This window comes from Dermacentor variabilis, chromosome 4, assembly GCF_050947875.1.
Source record: "Dermacentor variabilis isolate Ectoservices chromosome 4, ASM5094787v1, whole genome shotgun sequence".
Classification (NCBI taxonomy): domain Eukaryota; kingdom Metazoa; phylum Arthropoda; class Arachnida; order Ixodida; family Ixodidae; genus Dermacentor; species Dermacentor variabilis.
Window position 1 is genome coordinate 17291566 of NC_134571.1, and position 22279 is coordinate 17313844.

Here is a 22279-nt window from a genome sequence, read left to right on the forward strand (position 1 = left end):
CTTCTAGAACAGTTCGACTATTCGCTCACGTTGACAATCGTCGTCTATGGTTTCTGCAGTTTTTTTTTTTCGTTTTTTCTTCCCCTGGATCCTAATATAACTGACCTACTGTTTGGGATCGGACCGCTGGTACGATCTGTTGGGAATTCGGCGCTGACGCCCGTGGTTGTACCTGGGTCGCAAGCCCCAAGGGTAGCGTTGGCCTGGCGGCCTGGGGTACAACTGCAAGCATCCGAAGGTCCCGGCAAAGCATGAGTCGACTGGTAACAACGAAACAACTTGTTTATTTTAACATCGCAAAGAGTTGGCGGTCAGGTTGACCGAAGTAGAGAGACGGGAGAGCACTTCACTCAACAGAAGAAATCGGAGCCCTCCTCTTGGCGTCCGGGGGCAGCTGTTTTTATACTCTCGCAGTTGAGGGCAAGAAGGAACCCCTCAAAAGACGAGCACGCGAATGTACAATGGGCTAATGGTGACGCACACTGTCGTAGCGATGCCGTAGCACCATGTCGAGCACGATCTCGTAGCACCCTGTCGTGGCGCTGCCGGTCGGACACAATGACTGTAATGAGAGGATGGTCCCTGCTTTGGCACCGCCTGTTTCGGGCATAATGACTGGAACGAGATCCCTGCTTTGGCATCGCCTGTTTCGGGCCCAATAACTGGAATGAGATCCCTGCTTTGGCATCGCCTGTTTCGGGCACAATGACTGGAATGCGAGGATGATCCCTAGGCGGTCGCATCGCCGCAGACGCGCCTGGAAACACCTGGCGATGAGTGTTGCGGCGACGACGATCGGGCCAAAATGTCTGCCGCCCCGCCGCAGTCGCGCCGGCAAAACCACGTGTCGCAGGCGAAACGCAACAGACCGCCCCGCCGGGGGAAGGAGATCCCGATGGACAGGGGACTGCATCCGCTGTCCGGAGGGATGTCGCTCGATGATGCTCATAACCGAAGTCGGGCGTCCCTTGACGTTTCTTGAGCGCAGCGCACAGAGAAGGCCTCGTTCTCTCGTTCAGGTTCGCACGGGACACTGCAAAGTGACTTCGGGAGAGTTCACATTTTTGTTCTCGTTCCCGGCAAGCGTTAGAACTACGCTGAAACTCAACCGCTCAGTCAGCAAGCACGGCACAACCCTCACTAAGCCCTGCCAGGCTCTTTCCCCTTTTTATACCACTGCCTAGTTCCTTACAGTAGTCTAGCATCACTCAGAACGCGTCCACAAATTGAAAAATTGCACTAGAAAGCATATCATCACTTTGAAACACTAAACAAAAGCAATATGTTAAAAAAAATCCTGCCTCAGGAAGAAAAACATCAGTAACAAACAATTTTGAGGCTGATTCCTACGTTAGGGGCTTCGACTTAAGCCATCGGCGTTACCGTTGAGACTCCCCTTTTTGTAACGCACCTCAAAGGAATATTGTTGTAAAGCGAGGCTCCAGCGCAGGAGGCGGCCATTTTTGGGAGAGATGGTCTGCAGCCATTGGAGAGGGCAGTGATCCGTCTCAATGATAAACCTCGAGCCGGCTAGATAGCATGACAATTTCTGAACGGCCCACACGAGACATGCACACTCTTTCTCGGTGGCGCTATACGCCTGCTCACGACTGGTCAGCTTACGACTAGCATACAGGACGGGGTGTTCTACTTCTCCATTTTCCCGTTGGCACAGTACAACGCCCATGCCTCGCTCACTAGCATCGCACTGAACAATGAACCCTTTTGTATAGTCTGGCGATCGTAGCACAGGCTGGCTTGTTAGGGCACTCTTTAGGGCGCTAAAAGCTCTTTCCTTGGTCTCGTCCCAGACGACTGTTTGAGGCTCTGTCTTTCTTAGAGCATCCGTCAGGGGAGCCGCGATATCAGAGTACCTAGGGATGTACCTCTGATAGTAGCCGGCGACACCCAAGAACGACCGAATATCGGTCTTGGTGCGCGGTTGCGGAAAGTCTCGCACAGCGGCCACTTTTATTTCAGAGGGGCGGCGACGACCCTGACCAATCACGTGACCGAGGTAGACAACCTCGGCCTGTGCTAACTGGCACTTAGGAGCCTTTACTGTCAAGCCCGCTTCGCGCAGGCGGGTTAGCACTGCCCGCAAGTGTGCCATATGCTCAGACCAGGATGCGGAGAATATCGCTACGTCGTCTAGATACGGTAAAGCGAATTCTTGCTGTCCCCGCAACACTTTATCCATGAGACTTGAAAAACAGTATGGCGCGTTCTTCAAACCAAAACTCAACACTTTAGGACGGAATGTTCCCATTGGTGAAATGAACGCCGCATACCTACTAGCCTCTTCTGTAAGTGGAACCTGCCAATAACCCCTGACAAGATCTAGGGTGGAAATAAACTGAGCGCTACTAACTTTCTCAAAGCGCTCCTCGATGTTAGGGATCGGATAAATTTGATCCTTAGTGATGGAATTAAGCCTGCGGTAGTCGACGCAAGGACGAGGTTCCTTGCCCGGTACCTCAACTAAAATCAAAGGGGAGGTATAATCACTCTCACCTGCCTCAATAACACCGAGCTGTAGCATTTTCTTTACCTCAGCCTCCATAATATCGCTCTGGCGGGGTGACACCCGATACGCCTTGGATCGTACTGGCTCTGTGGAGGTAAGTTCAATATCATGAGTAAGTACAGAAGTCCTACCAGGCCTCTCAGAGAACAGACCTTGAAACTCTTGTAATAGCTGGTGTAGTTCGGTTTTCTGCTCGGGCGACAGCGGTGCTTTACTGATAAGGTCACTAATGACTTGACCGGTGTCTTCCCTGTTCGTCACTGAGCCTAGTCCTGGAAGCTCGACTGGAAGCTCTTCAGGAACGTTTACCATCATGCACACCACTGCTTCCCTTTGTCTATAAGGTTTGAGCAGATTACAGTGGTAAACTTGCTGTGCTTTCCGCTTTCCTGGCAGACTTACCACGTAGTTAACGTCCGACATTTTCTGAACAATTCGTGCTGGGCCCTCCCACTGCACGTCTAGTTTGTTGTTTAGCGATGTGCGCAATATCATGACCTCATCGCCAACCTCAAAACGACGGGCCCTGGCTGTCCGATCATAATAAACCTTGGCCCTCTGCTGGGCCTTTGCCATTGCTTCACCTGACAACTCCTGTGCCCTTCTTAAGCGTTCGAGGAGCTTAAGCACGTACTCCACCACGACTGGGTCGTCGCCCCTACCTTCCCATGATTCTCGAAGCATGCGAAGCGGAGATCGAAGCGAGCGACCGTACACCAGTTCAGCTGGCGAAAACCCCGTAGCCGCATGCGGCGCGGTCCTTAAAGCAAACATCACCCCAGGCAGACACAGCTCCCAGTCAGTTCGATGTTCAAAACACAACGCTCTCAACACGCGCTTCATGACGGAGTGGAGCTTCTCAATGGAATTCGACTGTGGGTGGTACACTGAGCTGTGTAACAGCTTTACCCCACACCTTTCGAGAAAAGTTGTCGTCAAAGCGCTAGTAAACACTGTGCCCTGATCTGATTGGATTTCTGCAGGAAAACCAACTCGCGCAAATATGGACAGTAGTGCATTAACTATCTCAACTGAGCTGAGTTCTTTAAGCGGCACTGCTTCAGGGAACTTTGTCGCTGGGCAGATCACAGTCAAAATGTGTCTGTACCCCGTGGCTGTTACCGGCAGAGGTCCCACAGTATCAATAACGAGCCGTCTAAAAGGCTCCGTAATGATAGGTACCAATTTCAACGGCGCCCTCGATTTGTCCCCTGGTTTGCCCACCCGCTGACAAGTGTCACATGTCCTCACGAAATGGTCTGCGTCCCGAAAACACCCTGGCCAATAGTACTCTTGCAAGAGACGGTCCTTAGTTTTCTTAACTCCTAGGTGTCCGGACCACGAACCCCCATGTGACAAGCGCAACAGATCCTGACGATAGCATTGAGGCACGACCAGCTGATCGAACTCCACTCCTCGGCGGTCTAGATACTTCCGGTACAGGACTCCACCTCTTTCCACAAAACGCGCAGTTTTCCTGGCGATACCTTCTTTGGCATTGCAGCGCACGTTTTCCAGGCTGCCATCCTTTTTTTGCTCGGCTATCAAAGCCGTCCGGCTGACTTTTAGCAACCTATCAAGTCCGTCTGACGTAGGCGCGATGAGCAAATCAGTAGATAGCTCTTCTAACTTTCCCGCGTCGGGCGTTTCCTCTCCAGTATCTGGCGCCTTTAACGTTACAGACTCTAGTTTATTCAGTTCGGGCGTGCTCGGCATATCAGCTTGCTGCGCCTCTGACCCTTTTTCGTTGTTTGATAACGTCGGCCCCGCAACTACCGCCTTTGCAGCGAGCTCCCGAACCTTCGATCTGGTTAAGGCCTGAACACTAGCTTCACCAAACAAAAGCCCCTTCTCGCGCAGGAGGTGATCGGACCTGTTTGAAAATAGGTACGGGTACTGGGGTGGCAGCATAGATGACACTGCCGCCTCTGTCTCAAGCGCTCCGAAAGGTCCTTCAATAAGCACCTTTGCTACCGGCAGACACACGCTATGAGCTTCCACGGCTTGCTTGATCCATGCGCACTCGCCCGTGAACATATGGGGTTCTACATAAGACGGGTGAACTACATCCATCGTAGCTGCAGAATCGCGAAGCACTCGGCACTCTTTCCCGTTCACGAGGAGGTCTCGCATGTAAGGCTCGAGAAGCTTCATGTTCTCGTCAGTGCTGCCTATTGAAAAGAACACAACTTTTGGTGTTGTTTCCGGACACTGCGCCGAAAAGTGACCCGGCTTCTGGCACGTATAACAAACGCCCGCTCGCCTCATCTCGAACCGCTTTCTGCGTTCGGCTTCGGCTGCCGCCGTCTCCTTAGGTTCGGTCGCACTGCTTCCACTCGCATCCGCACTACGCGTGTTCCCCTTTGCTCTCATGGGTGTGAACTTCGGCCTCTCAAACTTCGAGCCAAATTCACCCTTTTGACCGTCCTTAGCTCCGCGAGCTCGACGCGTCACAAACTCCTCGGCTAGCTCAGCGGCTCTAGCCACCGTACTCACGTCTGGCCTATCCAAGACCCAGTATCGCACGTTCTCCGGTAACCGACTATAAAACTGTTCTAGCCCGAAGCACTGCAGAACTTTATCGTGGTCACCAAACGCTTTCTCTTCTTTGAGCCACTCCTGCATGTTCGACATAAGCCTATACGCAAACTCTGTATATGACTCACTTCTGCCTTTCTCATTTTCCCGAAACTTCCGACGGAACGCCTCCGCAGACAGCCGGTACTTTTTTAGCAGACTCGATTTTACTTTGTCGAAATCCTCTGCTTCCTCTCTATCCAAGCGAGCGACTACGTCGGCCGCCTCGCCGGGTAACAAAGTGAGCAAGCGCTGTGGCCACGTTTCCCGAGAGAACCCCTGCTTCTCGCACGTTCGCTCAAAGTTAACCAGGAACAAACCAATGTCCTCTCCAAGCTTAAACGGCCGCATTAGGTCAGTCATTTTGAACAATACGCGTTCTCCTGCACCGTGTGCCTGACTTCCATTACGAGCGCGTTCCATCTCTATCTCGAGACGCTTCATTTCCAAAGCGTGTTGATGGTCACGCTCTTCTTTTTCTTTCTCTTTTTGTTCTTTAAGTTCACGCTCCTGTCTTTTTGCAGTCTCCCTCTCTTCAATAGTCTCAAGGCATTCCGACAGCTCGTCATCCTCAGCCTCTAACTCAAGAATAGCCTTTAGCAGTTCAGGTTTTCTTAGTTTGTCTGAGACATCCAGACCCAACTCTCTTGCAAGCTCCAACAATTTCGGTTTGCGCAACGACTTCAAATCCATGGCTGCTCTGAATGCTGCTTTCTCTACTGCCTATTATTGTCTTGCCGCAACTAACCCGGCAGCAACGACAACCACAATTACCAGCTCTGTTTCTAACACTAACAAAAAGCCTGGCAAAGCTCAGAAGAAGAAAGTCCCGCACTCACCAAACCTCGCAGGCAGGAATTCCGCGCAGTCGTTCCGCTGCAGGCAACCAGTCGTCACACAGGGCTCGTTGCACTGCTCCCGGATCGTCGTTGAGCTGCTCAGCATACCGTCAACTGCATCTCTTCGCTGCTGGCCTCCGTTGTGGCGATCTCACCGCAGGCAGACAGTTGTTTGAAGTCGGAGGCGATCTCACCGCTGCCAACCAGATGTTTGGGATCGGACCGCTGGTACGATCTGTTGGGAACTCGGCGCTGACGCCCGTGGTTGTACCTGGGTCGCAAGCCCCAAGGGTAGCGTTGGCCTGGCGGCCTGGGGTACAACTGCAAGCATCCGAAGGTCCCGGCAAAGCATGAGTCGACTGGTAACAACGAAACAACTTGTTTATTTTAACATCGCAAAGAGTTGGCGGTCAGGTTGACCGAAGTAGAGAGACGGGAGAGCACTTCACTCAACAGAAGAAATCGGAGCCCTCCTCTTGGCGTCCGGGGGCAGCTGTTTTTATACTCTCGCAGTTGAGGGCAAGAAGGAACCCCTCAAAAGACGAGCACGCGAATGTACAATGGGCTAATGGTGACGCACACTGTCGTAGCGATGCCGTAGCACCATGTCGAGCACGATCTCGTAGCACCCTGTCGTGGCGCTGCCGGTCGGACACAATGACTGTAATGAGAGGATGGTCCCTGCTTTGGCACCGCCTGTTTCGGGCATAATGACTGGAACGAGATCCCTGCTTTGGCATCGCCTGTTTCGGGCCCAATAACTGGAATGAGATCCCTGCTTTGGCATCGCCTGTTTCGGGCACAATGACTGGAATGCGAGGATGATCCCTAGGCGGTCGCATCGCCGCAGACGCGCCTGGAAACACCTGGCGATGAGTGTTGCGGCGACGACGATCGGGCCAAAATGTCTGCCGCCCCGCCGCAGTCGCGCCGGCAAAACCACGTGTCGCAGGCGAAACGCAACACTACCCAACAAAGCTGACAGCCCTTCCCCTTCAACAGAACAGGTTCTCATTGCTCGAAACAAGTAGCTTGGAGTAAAAGAGTACCTCCTGTTGGACGATAACAATTATGTCGTGGTGAAAAGCTTGGTAGGCGCTCTGGCAAGGAACAAGACCTAATAAGTAAAAATCAATGTTTGCGTGCAGTTAATTATCACTTAGGTCTTTTGTTCTGTTCTAATTAGATCTTTTATAGACGACAAGAAAATAGAACAAGCCTAATTGACGTTATCATTTCAAGTATGCATGTTGAAAGTAGAGTTAGAAATGCATTTATTAGTTTTGATTGCGTGCTTGCCTGCGTGCGTATGCCATTGCGCATGCCCGCGAACGAGCACATTCGTTCGCACCCACATGCGTGCCCTACCCACCTACTCCACGGTAGCGTTTGATTTCTACCATTCCAGGAGTGGCGCATTCGTTTACTGGCTTGCTACGCAACGTATACGCACAACGCAGTTTGCCGGAAGTGGTCCCAGAGCAGCGACACGCAGGCGGCGTATACAGCTAGCCCGAAATAAAAAAAAATATTTTGAAAGGATGTACAGCTCACGCACCCCGTTCGGCAACCGCGAGCGTGTTTCCCAAGCGGTAAATTACTCGCAAACCCGCTTCTCCGCCACTTTCTGTTCAGTCAAGCATGCTGCGGCATGGAGCTGGAGCGAAGGGGCTCCGCGTAGCCATCGACAAGACGTCTTTGTGCGCGATCCGCCGGCGCGTGGCCCGGAAAAGGCAATCCCGCCGCATCACTGGCCGTAAATATGGCCATGACTCCAGTACCACGACGAAAGGCGAGCGCCCCACTGTGAGCGGAAAGAATGGACAAACATCCACCCACGGATGGCGTAGCCTGGAAGCGCCGCCGCTGCTTCAAAGAGTGCGGCGTCGGCGCGGTTACGGGCGAATCGTGTTCCGGCGAGACTCATTAGAAGCCGCGAGGTCGTCAAGCTAGCGCCTCTCTCAGCAGCATCAGGCTCGCTAACGCGGCCCTTCTTTAAATGGCCACCGCTGGACTCCTCCCGCTGTCTCCGCGAGCATCACTCTTCTTTTTCGTCTTTTTCCCCCTTCTTCTCTTTAGGGGGGGGGGGGGGGGGGAGGGGGGCGGCTACCTAATCGTCCTCGCAAGTAACTCCGTCCCTTTCCTAACTCCTTACTCTCTTAAGTGTGCACGCACAGCACCCCCCACCCACCCCGTTCCACTCTCATCCCTCCCTTTACCGCTGCAACCATGCTCCGTGCATCTAAAATCGTGCAGGGAGTGTTTGTAGAAGCCCAATCTGCCCTCAGTCGATCCTGAGCCAAATTCGCGGAGCCTCTTTTCACGCATAAAGCGCTCTGTGATTGGCAGGTCAAATCGACAGTCGCGTCGCTTGCTACCGTTAGCGGTCAAATGGCGCAGCCTTGTCACTCGCCGTTAATAATATAACGTCACACGAGCGAATAGGTTCGCGAGTGTGATCTGTCGTCAGCCAACGGCTCGATAGTTCCCGCATCGCTGCACGGTATTAACGGCGAAGGAGAGGCATTAGCATGCCCACCTCCTTGCTGAGCGAGAGCACTCCGGGTCCAAAACCTTGTGCGGCGGACTCCAGCTGTCGCGAGAAGCGAGTTCCCCGCGTCGTTTACGAGTCTCGTCACGAATAGCCATAAAAACGGCCGCCCGGCCTCCGCGCAGCAGCGGCATCGTCAGGAGGCGTGAAGTCTCGCACAATCAGCGCGCGGCGCCGAGGAGCCTGCCAAAATCGGGACGCAGCCGCGGGTGAGCAGGTGAGTTGTGTGCGGCCGTGCGGAGGGGCGCGCGCGGAGACCGAGCGAGGCACGCGCGCCGGCACACACGCACCGAGAGAGGCGAGGATTAGGAGTGCGCCTGGCAGCCATGGCTCCGGATCGTGATCGTGTACTTCTTTTTTTTTTTTTTTGTCTTTGTATCTTCTTTGCCACCACAGCTACGATTGCTCGAATGTGGAGAAATGAGGTGGCGGGCAAATCATGCATATTAATTTCCTCGGCAGGCGACTGTAATTCTTGAGAAAGCCTCGATGTGGCCCCGTTAGATATGTCAGTTTGCATTCAACGCCACCGCTCTGCACCGACGGCAAATATAGGAACACGGCACGGGACGGCGCTTGAGCGAGATACCCGGTTGTGGCAGGAATCGCGTGGCGGGCGAACTTGTGAGCCGAGGTGAGGTACGAACAAGGAACAAAAAGGTACGGAACCTGAGCAATCCGTTGTCAAATGCAGCGTTCTTTTTCCACATAGCCCAAGCATATAAACAACTTCGCTCTTTCTTTTCGGTGGAACACTTTGTGGAGGCGACCAAAGACCTCCTTTAAATTCATATATAACTTTGACAGTGAATTATTCATCTGACTCCGATCCATGTCGCAAACGCTCTTCACTGACTTCGTCATCAGCTCATGGGCATGTTAGTAATTATAGTTTTCTTTAACTGATTTCCTGGTAACATGTCCTGACTCTGCTTTGTACGGAATGCATTTGCGCAAAGCGAGCACCGTTTTGTTGCAGGTTATATAGAAAATCCAAAGCACTCGAAAGAACGTATTCGGGCATTTTTGCGTCACGATCACAGCGACGATTAAAAGTATGAACCAGGAAAACACAACTTACAGAGCACCATAGCGCTTGTTCAAGCTTTTCAAGATGTACCAATTAAGCTTACTTTTTACGCTTCTACACGTCACATGTTTTGAAGACTTGTTCAGGTTGTTTGAAAGTCGTGCAATTAGCAGTACAATCTTGACCAAGGTCTGTAAGAAGAAAAAGAAAAAGCACGGGTCACATGTTTCTTTCTCTCATTGCCCCATGTGGTGCAGCTAATCTCGATGGCTTTCTACAAATTTATCTAATTTGGCACATTGAAGTTATTTTAGTATCATAGGAATGCTGGCCAGCCTGCTTTAGCACCAACTCCAAATTCATCAAGCTTTTCATTCGCAGGAGCAGCTTACAAACACAACTTACGAAAAAAAAAAACAGCACTTACGAACGAAAAGCTTTGTGAATACGAAACAATGGGCCGAATTCCCAAAACTTTTAACTCTTAATAGCTGTTCGTCATTGGCTTGCCGCCTTCGTCAATAATGTGTCAGACACCGCGATTTCCCACCTGCTTTTACGAAATGTTCTAGCGTATAGAGCATTTGTGAATACGGGCCCTAGATTTTAGTAATTACGTTAGAACATTCAACTACTCATTCAACATTCAAGACCAGCATGAAACTATATATATGCTAAAATTTTCAAATTATTCCGATGTGAACTCGGAGGCTGAACTTCGCAAACGAACCATGCAGCCTGGCATCTATTCTTTTTTTCTTTCTTCTATTTAAAAATATCCACACATAGCCTTCATGTTCGAACGACAATAGTTTAAACTGTCAAGAGCGCTTGTTTCACAGCTTTCAGCTTCACTGCGTTCATTTTTACCCAATGCTAAACAAACAAGTACATTTGAACAGCACGACGAAAAGTAATGCATGCCTAAGAAGTGACGCGCAAAAGAAATGTAATAATTGCACTTCGTGAAAAAGTTTGAGCCAATTTTTGTCCTTTTATATAGTGTCTCAGCTATTGGCGTGCGATGCACTTACATTTCACATTTGAATCTGAACGTGAATGGTAGAGATGTTGTGCTGCTGGGAGAGCATTTTAAGCACATGAAGACACCTCACAAGCAGCAGCTGTTCGCATCACAATTTACGGCGAATCTATAGGAAGAGGGCAGCCAGACTGGGACCACTAAAATTTCTCCCGACAACGCCAATACAGCTCAAGCCATTAGCTGTGATGTCATTTGTAAGGAAGAGCGTCTACCAATTTAACAGATACTTTTTTTTATTGCGCCAACAGCTGAGTGCTCCGAGGTTTATTTGTTTATTTGTAGAAGATGTAAATGCATTCACACAATTTTGTGTTCTTCTCGTTCAAATTAGAAAAAGAATTGCACGGAACTTCAACGGACGAGTATGAGGCGAATGTTTGCGCCCAGGAATGGACCGGCGTGAATGCCATCGTTTCATCCTTTTCCTGCAAATGAAATAGTTTTAAAGGTGCTAAGTTAGTGCAGGCAGTGGTCCCGCTACTGCCTTCCTCGTCCAAACACCACGTGAGCTTTCTTTCTTTTAATAAAAAATTAGCGAACTCAAAACTTTGCCGAAGCGATCCGCGCATCGCTTGCTTTTAAAGCATGTTCAAAAAAGAAAAAGCACAGAAAGGGGAGGGGGGAACGATATCACTCTCCGAGAAGTCGCGGGCAAAACGAAGGAAAATCGCACTGATTGAATCTTGCTTTTCTGCTCAGCCGTTGGGACCGCGTTCTAACGCACGGAGACACTTTTTGACAAACCGGGCCGAAGCGGTGAGGGAGAAATAAGTAATAGAAAGAAAAAGAAATGAATAAGTTAAGAAAAAACAACAAAAAGCAAGGAGCGCTCCTGAGATTCAGGGCCGCGACGAGCAAACTAAGGGTGTTTAATTGCATTGCCAACAGACGCCACATGCTTTACGCAGAAGCACGCCGAGCGAATTGCATTCGCCGGCAAGCGCCTACAAAAGAAAAAGAAAGGAGGAGAGATAGAGAGTGAGGGAGAGAGATGAGTGAAGCTTAAGCTTGACAACAAAAGGACAGACGCGCGGCGCCGTTCTGCGCGAGCAGCCAAAAAATGAAGACTAAAGTATAAAAATAAAAGAATGAGACCGTGGAAGGGAGACGAAAGGAAAGGGGAGCAGATTTGCTTTCAGGCACGGGCGCACAAAGCAGGCTAAAAAGAAGAGAGGCGAGGGAGATGTCGTCGTAGACCTGTCGCGACAGCGTGTACGGGTGTCCACACAACCGCGAGTGAGTGAGAGGGTGAGTGAGCAAACGAGCGCGTTCAAGCAGCAGCGGCGGCGGTGGCAGCGGTGGTCTAAACGTTCAGCAGCTGTAATACCGTGCAGCCATGCGGAGTCCACAAGGAGCCACTGGTCGATGAACGATGCGAGCATATGTTTCTCCGTCCAGGAGATCGCATTATGTGCTCGGTCGAGAACAACGCACAGGTGGCGGTGCAATGGTCAGAGTGCGCGCATTTCTCCGCACGAGGTCGTATAGTCTGCTTCATCGAGAAGAGAAAAATAAAGCAGTTATTACGTATACACCACAGAGACCTACATAAAGGGTGTCTGCGCGTGAGGGGAGCTGGACCCCATGAGCGACGGCCAACCGGCGAGCTCTCCTGATCAGACCGAGCTGGCCCCGCGAGCCAGCGCTGGGCAGCAAGGGTGTAGTAGGGTGTGCTAGGGTAGGGTGAGTGGCAATAAAGCGGCATGCAAGTGATGGAGCTCGATGCATGCTCGAGGAGTGTTTGTAGCCAACTGATACGTATTACAGCGAAGTTATTTATACTTGTCTTAAATGCGCGCTTTTCTTCGCAGTTCATATACATTCAAGTCTCCGTAAAGTTTTCGTCCGTGTCTTCTACACTGACGATCAAATGAACGTAAATTTGACTCCGTAACGAGTCACACACTACGTTGATGAGCGGTAGAGAGCAGTGACGGCACAGGAACATTCAACCGGTGATGCGACCGCTTGGGGCTTCAGCGACTGTGCAGGTGTCTTCCCCGCATGCTACGTTTCTATGTCAAAGACAAGTTTCTGGAGTACTTGTTATAATGGATAAACAGCGGTCGAATAAGCAATGTCGGTGAAGCGAACGATTTGACGTGGGGACTTGACCCCTTGGCCTGTTGTAGAAATGTTGTCTACAGCGACATCCTTTGCGCGGCCATTATTTATGACTTCAAGCTTCCGTGCATCTGTGAATCTCTGTACCGTCTGAATTATTATGCTATAGACTTTCCCAGATATAGTCTACTGTTACTTCGTAGCTCATGCAGTCGTCCAGCACAGCTGCTGCAGCAGCGCTTGTGAGAGCAATAGTTATCTTCAGTCTGCGAAACAGAGACCACCAGTAATGCATTTCAAAAACCCGCTGTGTCTGTGTTTAGGGTCAGCTCCACTCATGTTCCACGAAGGCTGTATCGTACTGACAAAATGTGTACGACAGTGAAATCGTTGAGGCCTGCCAAAGCACAGCACGTGGGTCAGGTCGCGGTTGCAGCGCTGTCGAAAGCAGTCAGTTTTACAGCGATGACCTGCATATGGCTCCGCTTGGGAGCGGGCAAGTTTAATAGAGCGTAAATACAGGATTTCCAGTACGAGGACAAGCCAGTGAAAGGAGGATGAGGTCAAGTACTCCTCCCGTGTTTTTCCTTCTGTCCCTGTGCTTCAAGTTCACTAACTATCTGACTGGACCGGCGCCGGTCAGACCTCTTATGGCGGTTTTCGGGATGGGCTAACTGCGCTCTCCAACTTGCACAAAGACAAAGTGCATGTTAATACATTGAGCAGGGGACACAAGCTGCAGCGTGTGCCGCTTCGTTTCCCGCCAGTGACTCGCGGCCAGAGATCCAGACGAAGTAGGGTTCGGGAACTTTTGTGCGTTTCGATGCTTGCAGGATTTGCATGGCTTTCGTGAATATCCTGCCTTTTTGGAAATTACGACACGCGGATTGCGAGTCGCTCAATATTACGGTATGTTCGGTGCAGGTGGAAAAGGCCAGTGCTGTCTCCACCTCTTCGGCCGGGTCCGGATCTCTTCTGAGTACTGCGGCAGTGGCCTTTTTTCGCCGTGGGTGTTAATGGCCCTTATTGCGAAAGCCGGCATCCTTGGATAATTTGCCGCATCTTGTGTAGGGTCTGCTGATAATTCTTGTGTTGTGCTCTTGCTCCTACACGTTTTCTTTCCTTGTGAAAGTTTGGGTGCGTATTGCGGGGCACAGGTTCACTAAGATTGAGTCTCGTATGTGCGTGGGGAGCCTCGATTTGTCGTCCGATCTCGCAGCGGCCTCCACATCGTAACATAGCTGAAACAGCATGGTTCTGCCAGTGGGAGTCCATTTGAATCCTTTAACCTGGCTCGTTTTGTGCGTTTTTGACAGTTCTTCCCCCGTGTTTTTGCAGGCCGAGTTTGAATAATGTTGCCGTAAATGCATTTGTCTGGAATTATCAATGCACTCTTGGTAGCTTTCCTAATCATGATGTATTGTTTTTCAATTGCCGCAGTCTTAGGGCAAGGTAGGGAGTGCCACACACGATCAGGCTCGTGATGTGCGCATGTACGATACGCTGCGTGTCTCGTCTTTTGAGACCGCGTCTAATGAGGCGCGTCAGGTGGGTCAGCGATGTTTGAAGTTTGGGGAGTATCGCGGCTCCCGACTCGTCCGTGTGCATGACAAGGCCGAAGTTTCGCAACGACTCCACAAGCGCTATTTCGATTCCATTCAGTGTTGGGCTTGGGTCGGCTTGTTCGTAGTGTTGTGGTCTGCCTCGAGTTCTCGCCTTGTGCACCAGCAGTTCTGATTTCTCAGGGGCGCACTGTAGTCCGCATTCGTTCAAGTAACGTTCGATGGGATTTGCTTCCTCCTGTAGTGCGTTCTGTTGTTGGCCTGTAGAGGGTGCATTGACCCATATTGTCCGCAAAGAAGGCGAGACTGAACCCTTATATTTCCTTTAGTTCTTTCGGCAATTACGGTACTGCGATGTTGAAGAGAAAATGTGAGGTGAGAAAAAAAGATAAAGCAGAGCCGAATTCACAAAGATTTTCATTCTATTGCAACTTTTGTAAACTTGACCGCCTCTATTAATCTTGCCTGCCGAGAGAATTCACACCAGTAGAGTTTGTAAAAGCTTTTTTTTCTTTTTTTTGTCATAGTTTTGTCCGCACCACATGCACTGGCAGCACCGCCGCAACTTCAACATATCATGTCCTGCACCTTGTCTATGTGGTATTTATAGGAGAATAAACACGTCCCTATTGGTGAGCCGCGCATTAACACACGTCATTAACCGTGAATCATTCCAAGTTTGTGGGATGATACACGTGCCGGAGTGATACATCAGTGTCGACAAAGGGACGAAGACTGCCCGAGTGAATGATCGCTCCACGCCGCACATCCTAATTAGTCAACATTAAGTCATTCTAGGGTGTGTGCTCTCGTGTTCGTTCTTTATTATATTTAAATTATTTTAGGGGAAGGGAAGGGGGGATGGAAGAGGCTTAAAAAATGTTTCTTTTGCCCTGACACTTATGAGTCTCTAAGCGATAACATCTGCACATACCAAGTTCACATAGTTTAAGTGGGCAAATTAGTCTTGGGAAACGAAAATGCAATATGCAATATCTAATTGCATAATCAATACAAAATACAAAATAAAGTAGCTACCGGAAACATTATTACAAGCATCAAAGTACCCATAACATTGACTGTCATAAGTTTCCATGATGAAAAAACAAGAGCACACTGTTATACCGGTTATATTTACTGTCCTTTCTAGGAGTTGATTCCAACACCTTCATTTCTTTTTTAAAAAGGATTTGGCAAAACTAAAGGTATTGAAGGAGCGTTCTAACACTTTCTTCGTGTGCTGACAAGGCATCGAAAGATATGTCACTCCGTTTTGTTAAGCCTAGCTTTATTGTGATATATGCAGTCAAAATTTTTAATCTAAGTTTCCGTCTTGTAATTTGGGGCGTTTCACATCGTAGCGTGGTCTTTACTTCTGATATGCTGGCAAAGAGATCGTAATTATTGTTTATCAGTCAGGATGCCTGGTTTTGAACATTTTATATATTATCTTCGAGGTACTTCCGGTCCTGGTCCCAGATAATGCTGGCATAGTCAAGTGTTGAACGTACATGTAGAGTGTAAAGCGTCTCTTTCACCATCTTTGTTACGCACTTAAATGTTCTGCGAACATTTAGCCAGCCTTTGGCACCATTTATTCGATGCGCTTGTTCCAATTCAAAGATTCTGTCAAACAATTTCCCACGTACTTAAATACCTGTACATTTGTGACAGTTACACTGTTGATGCTCTATGTACAACAAAATTTAGGAACATTTCTTTATTAGACTAACGTCTTACAATTCGAGATACTTAAACACATATACCACTTATCACACCAATGTGCTAGTGCATTTATATCATTCTGAAGTAATTCAACACCTGCCCTTGAACTATCTTTTCGATATGTATAGAGGACAGCCATCTGCGAATTTTTTTTACTGTGATTTCGTTTATGTAGACCAAAAATAAGAGCGGACCTACTACGCTGATGTGGAGTACGCCCGAAGTCAAATTTGCATACGATGACTTTTCTCCATTTAAAACGACACACTGTTCACGACTGCTTAAATAATATAGAACTCAAGTTTGTACCTTTTCTTTTATGTTTGAGGAAGCGAGTTTGATGCCTAATAGATTTTATGGTACCGTGTCAAATGCTTTAAAGAAATTGAGAAACAGAACAACAACAAAATTGTTATGGTCAAACACATTTGATGTCCAAATTGTTGAAATGTTGAAATTCTCCAAGCTGCGTAATGTGTGAGCGACCACGCCAAAATCAGTGTTGGGAGATATTTAAACAACGCGTTGTAAATGACGAGCTCTCATAATTTGCAACAGATTGAGGATCAGAATATAGGACAGTAATGCTGTACTAGTTTATTGCTACCAGACTTATGCACAGGGATGAATTTCGCTGTCTCCCACTCTTTACGAATGAACACAGTTTCAAGAGACAATTCGTCTACAGAGCCCAAGTATTGGTCCATAATAGCGAGGCACTTATAACATCGGGACGACGGGATTACATCCCGTCTGGCCCTGTAGCATTGTAGTTGTCTGGACCACACGGCAAATGGTCCAAGCCAGTATAGTCGACCTCGATATCAGCTATCTCATCACTGCGTTTCTTAGGAGATAACACCGGGAAGTGTCCAGTCCAGTTAGTAAACTCCAACTGAATATAAGTGTTCAATGTATTGGCTCTTTTATGTCGTGCGTTATGACCTGACCTGCAGTTATTAAATCGGGAGTAGCTGTGTCATCTTTTTATTTTATTTATTTTATTTTATTTACAAATACTGCTGTCTCAGTTTCTGAGACATAGCAGGAGTGAGTACAGAGTAAAAAAAAAAAAAAAAATACAATTTCAAGTACTTTTAACAAAATTCACCAGAATACTAGAAAACATTACCAGAATGCATAATTACACAATTCTTTTTCAAAATCCTCAGTACCGAGTCTGCGCAGAGACCCATCAAGTTTATTCCATAAATCCACCGTCCGTGGAAAGAAGGAAAACTTAAAAGAATCAATATTCGACCTGAAGGGCACAATGTTCAGGGGATCAGATCGTCGAGTACAGCGTGCTGAAGCTGCAACAAAAGAAATCGGCGCCAGAACACTCAAGCCGGTGTGAACTATCTTATGAAGAAGGATAACGCGATCAGAATTACGCCGATGTTCGAGAGATTGCAGCGTTAAAACGTGTGCATGCGAAGTAGGCGAGAATTGCCGGTCATAGCGACAAAAAATGAACCTAATTGCTCTTTTTTGGACAGATTCTAACATAGCTATGTCGTGCTTGAGGTGAGGTGACCAAACAACCGATGCATATTCTAGTATGGGCCTGACCAAAGTTTTGTACGCAGTCAATTTGCATTCTCTTGTTGAGTTGCTTAACGTGCGCTGGAGATACCAAAGTTTTCGACGAGCCTTATTGCAGATCATTTCAACATGCTTGCGCCATTTTAAATTTGACGCTAGAGTTACACCGAGGTACTTAAACTCCGTAACATGTACTAGACCGACTCCGTCGTTAGTATAAGTAAAAGAAAGGGGTTGTGTTGTGAAAGGGTTTCTGCCATTTTCTTGTACACTTACAAAACAATTTTGTATTACGCTTAAGGTATCTGTTAAGGTTGTTGAAAAAATGATTTGCCTGTCTCCAATTTGCAAGTACTTCTAATTGCAATTCGAATGCTTTTCTTCGGGCAAAAAGAAAATTCAAGCTGCAAGAGCGAAGTCTTGGGGCTCAGAAGGCTGCACAGAATTGGGGTTGAGAAGTGCGGTATTTTGCTGCGAAACGAACAGAGCAGCAGCAACACCTGGCAGCACAGGGCCCTATGCGTCATTCAAATTTGCCCCGCATGGCGGGCATTGGTTCACTGATTGGAGGTCTACCCGAGGTGTCTGGTAGGAGCTGAGCGCGCGTGTGCAACCGAGCCGCGACATCATCGGCGCTGTCGTGTGTATGCCGGCGCGCGACAACCCGACGAACACGCCTGCTCGCGCCGTGTCTCTCCACGAAGGCGTCTCTCGGCTGCTCACTCCCCCCCCCCCCCCCTCTTCCCTCCGAGCGCTGAAAACATTCGCACCGCTCAGTTGCTCTGCTCTTTTTTTTGCAGGAGGACATGGCCGACGCCTTACGAGCCGTGGCAGTAGTCGCCGTCGCGTTGCTCGGTGAGTCGACATTGACGCCGCATTTTCTTTAAGAGGACAGCTCATATAGGCGGAGACGTGTAAGACCGTATGCCTGTACAAAATGTTGCACTACATCAAGATTCAGAAATGCTACGGTGACCACTAAGTTAAAGGATGGTCCATGCTTATTTAGTGCAAGTTACTTTAGCAAAGGATACCATCGAACTTTTAATATGTAGGTGCACGAAAATGGTGAAAATATGCCTACTTAGTAGATGTTACCATGCTAATAGTAAATAACTCCCTTTGGGGCTTATCCTTCGGAGCGAACAATAATCGGAAAAGGACACAGCGCAAAAAAGACAAGGACACGAGAGAGCGACACGCACACGGCGCTACTGCGTGTCGCTCTCTCGTGTCCATGTCATTTTTGCGCTGGGTCATTTTCCAGTGAATAATCAACAAGCCCAAGCTTCCCCGCTAAGTGAACAATAATCGTTACCATTCTTCCATTCATGTTGTGTCTTTAACCCGGTGCTTTGTGTACTTTCAGGTCACAAACGGCATGCGCGTACAAGTATGACATATCACTCCTGACAGGAAAGCATCCAGCGTAGAGTATTAAATGTAAAGAAAGTCTACGCAAGATTGGCGACCATTATTGACGGAGACAATATAAGCCCTAAATGACGTAAATGTTTTTTAGTGTCCCTGATAGCAACCGGCGCGTGAGCACGTCAACATTAAGCGACGACCAAATGAAACATATTCCCGCGTATATCATAGTCGTGAAGATGTCTACATCGCTGGGGCCGCGTTGACCACGTTCTAAAGCAGGAAATATGTTTTCCACATGGTTAGCGGCTCAAGCTGAAATAACCAACGAGTGATGTGAAGTCGCGTAGAATTCCATATTGAAGTTCTGGTTCTTATATCGCTCGGCTAACATGGAAATGTCAGTTAGTACATGGATTTGTCCAATCTTCGTGCTGGTGTCTTCGAACTTTGTTGTGACATCATTCATTATATTTTATTCTCGTAAATTTTCAACATCTCGTAGTTTTATAGCTAATACAAGGCCCTGCACAACTAAGTCATTGGGGCGAATTGTTGCACATTTAAATCAATATTTTGTTGGAAATGATCAATTCGCAAAGTCACGAAGTCGCCTGACGCCATAAGCACGTACTTTGGGCAAATCTATGTACTGTCCATCATTCCCATGCTGGGGTGCTATTCTGGACTTAGCCAAATTGCACCCTATTGTCAAATTCTGTGATGGCGACATTTTGAGCCAATCAGAGAGGCAGCAGCAACCCTATGGGCCAATCAGTATACATGAAATGGCGAATTCGACAATGTGGTGGATTTTACAATGTCCAGAATAGCACTTCTTGCTGAACTCCCATACTGTAGCGATACTATAATGTCCCGTAGACACTATCACCAAAGTTCCCTCTAGTAATTGTAGGAAATTCTGCGAAGTAAACTCTCCGAAAAAAAAATTACGGACGATTACGTTACTTCCTAATGCGAAATTTGAGCGCAGCAAATAAGCTGTTTCACCTTTTCGATAGATTGAGGCAAAGAAATCGAGCAACACATGTATGCGCTATCACAGAATTTTTTTTTTATTTTTCACACGTATTCCTTTAACAAAGACTCCACTAGGTAAGCTTCTGCTTCGGCGGCACGCACCTCTGGATTCTGACGGCGACGGCGCTGGGCCTCTGCTCTGGCAGCTCGTTTAGCAGCAGCAGCAGCAGCAGCAGACGGAGGACTTCCATCGGTCGTCTCGCTCATGGCTCAGAAAGAACTGGCAGATAATTTCGCAGTGGCGAACGGCAGCGGCAATTTCGGCTCGGGCGGTGCACATATACAGATCCGCCGCCACCGATCTGGCTCTCTGATTGCCACCGCACAGGGCGAACGGCAGCGGCAATTTCGGCTCGGGCGGTGCACATATACAGATCCGCCGCCACCGATCTGGCTCTCTGATTGCCACCGCACAGGGGTTGCATTGGAGGAGGAGCGAAGAAAGGAATTAAGTTCGAGCCGGCGCTTTGACAACCGGAGACTCGCAGGAAGAGGGGGGAGGGGGGCGGCGTGTACACCCAGCGGCAAACGATGGGGGCAGAAGCGCGCGCAGCAAGCGGACAACACGATAAAGGGAGGAGGGAAGAGATAGCAGCGACTGACTGATGCCGCTGACGCCGATAGTGAGTGAACCCCAGCTGCGGAGTTGGTTTCAGGGACAACGCCGCCGATGCCGACACAAACAATATGATACCCTCGCTTCCGCAGCGCTAAGAACCAGGTCTAGCCGTGGGAAGGTGGTCACGTATTCGTCGACGTGCCGGGGCCTACGTGAAATAACCGGCGCGTCGGCAACTGAAGAGCACCCTATCCGCCACACAAGAACAGGGGGGGGGGGGACCCTTTCCTCCTCTTTCTGCATGGCGGCGACGGTGTTCTATGCAGTCACGTTATCTTGACTCTCTAGCGGCGTCAGCGGCATCCAGCAGTATCAGTCGGTCGCTGCTAGCGCTGGGGGGATGAAAGGGGGGCGGAGCTGGTTACGAGGCCGACGACAACGCCGACGACGACGCGAAACCCAGGAACGGACGCCAAAGAGATGCGCTCTAAAAAAGCATCTCCTTGGCAAATTATTACGACAACGATAGTAGGTAAAGCTTGCCATGAAGACACAGAGATCAGAAGCTGTACTCGATTGCACTTTAGAGGACACCGTCACTTCTGCATGACGTAACGTCAAGAAAAAACACCTCAGTGGCGCAAGGGGCATCCTGCGCCGCGAGCTTATCCAATAAATGCACATGCGTAGTCATTAGATATTCCTTTCACTGCATAGAAAGGGATATCCTTGAAAGTGATCGACCGAGAATATGAAACCAGTCTCGCTGACAAATGTTGGACTAACGGGCCATACATCGGCCACTTTCTTCAGCAGAGGAGAATTAAATAAATTAAATTACGGGGTCTTATAAGACCCCAGAATCAGATCGTGAGGCACGCCGTAGTGGGGGACTCGTGGTTAATTTAAGAAAAGCATTTGCAAGCAACCAAGACGTAATAGCGGCAGAGTAGACAATCTCACATTGCCTCTGATAATTATTTGTTTGCATAAGTACTTCACAACGCATTTATATCGGTTGCAATGTGTTTACACAATGTTGCGATGTTTAGAGATTTCTCATCCACTGAAGATGTTCACTGACAGGTGTGTCTGGTTTATTATTAACCAGACGAGGAATGTGCCTGCGCGGAGCAAGGAAAACCTCCTTTTTCGCTGTCACGCGGGAACATAGGCAGAATTCGCAAAGTTCTTTTTTTCTTAAGCACTATGAGAAATTGGTCGGATACCTTTGCTAATCATGCCGCCGAAAATTACGACTGGCTGGGACCTGCTCTTACGTACAGTTATAGCGTAAACACCTCTTTTACAGCGGAGCTGTCTTAGTCTAGTTTCCAGCGTTTCGTGATGTGCGTGTGCAAAAACTATCATCATGTTGGCGGTGCTTACGGGGCTATGAGCTATTGCTTAAGGGTGTATGAGGCTGTAGGGGGCATGACACTATAGGCAAATGACGTAAGATCACGTACAAGTACGTCGAGCCGCTCGGCGCTCTGGACATCATAATGTGCGGCGATCTGGGACAACTACCTCCGGTTGGTGCTAGCGAGGTCTTTAGGTTTGCACGCGGTCACAACAAGGTGTTCAGCTGCAGATGACGTGGCATCATCTCTGCTACCTCCCGTTGCTGCAGGTTGTGCGTCAAAAGGACGCCGCGTTCTCGGCAATCCTCACGAAAATCGGGGACGGGAGTGCCCTCCGACCGAAAGAGGTGTGCGTAATCGAGAGTCGGTTCGTCGGCGCCGTTCCAGCCTTGGTGGTCGCGCCCGGTGCTTGTCGACTATTCTACTCCAATAAGGACGTCGATGCGCTCAACATTGATGCTGCCCTACAGGGTGTAGGA

General features: G+C 49.0%; 1 protein-coding gene across 6 annotated transcripts in view; it reads left to right on the forward strand.

Moving 5' to 3' along the window:
* Positions 1 to 8593: 8593 nt before the first annotated feature.
* LOC142578719 (uncharacterized) overlaps positions 8594 to 22279 on the forward strand; it is a 43587-nt gene continuing 29901 nt past the window's right edge. For 3 of the 6 annotated variants that reach the window (XM_075688224.1, XM_075688226.1, XM_075688228.1), the window contains exons 1-2: positions 8806 to 8841; positions 18266 to 18320. In XM_075688224.1, the coding sequence (XP_075544339.1) occupies positions 8821 to 8841; positions 18266 to 18320 (76 nt within the window). In that variant the 5' untranslated portion in view covers positions 8806 to 8820. Of the gene's footprint in view, positions 8712 to 8766; positions 8842 to 18265; positions 18321 to 22279 lie in introns of those variants that run through there. The other 3 variants (XM_075688227.1, XM_075688230.1, XM_075688229.1) reach the window with 3 other exon arrangements.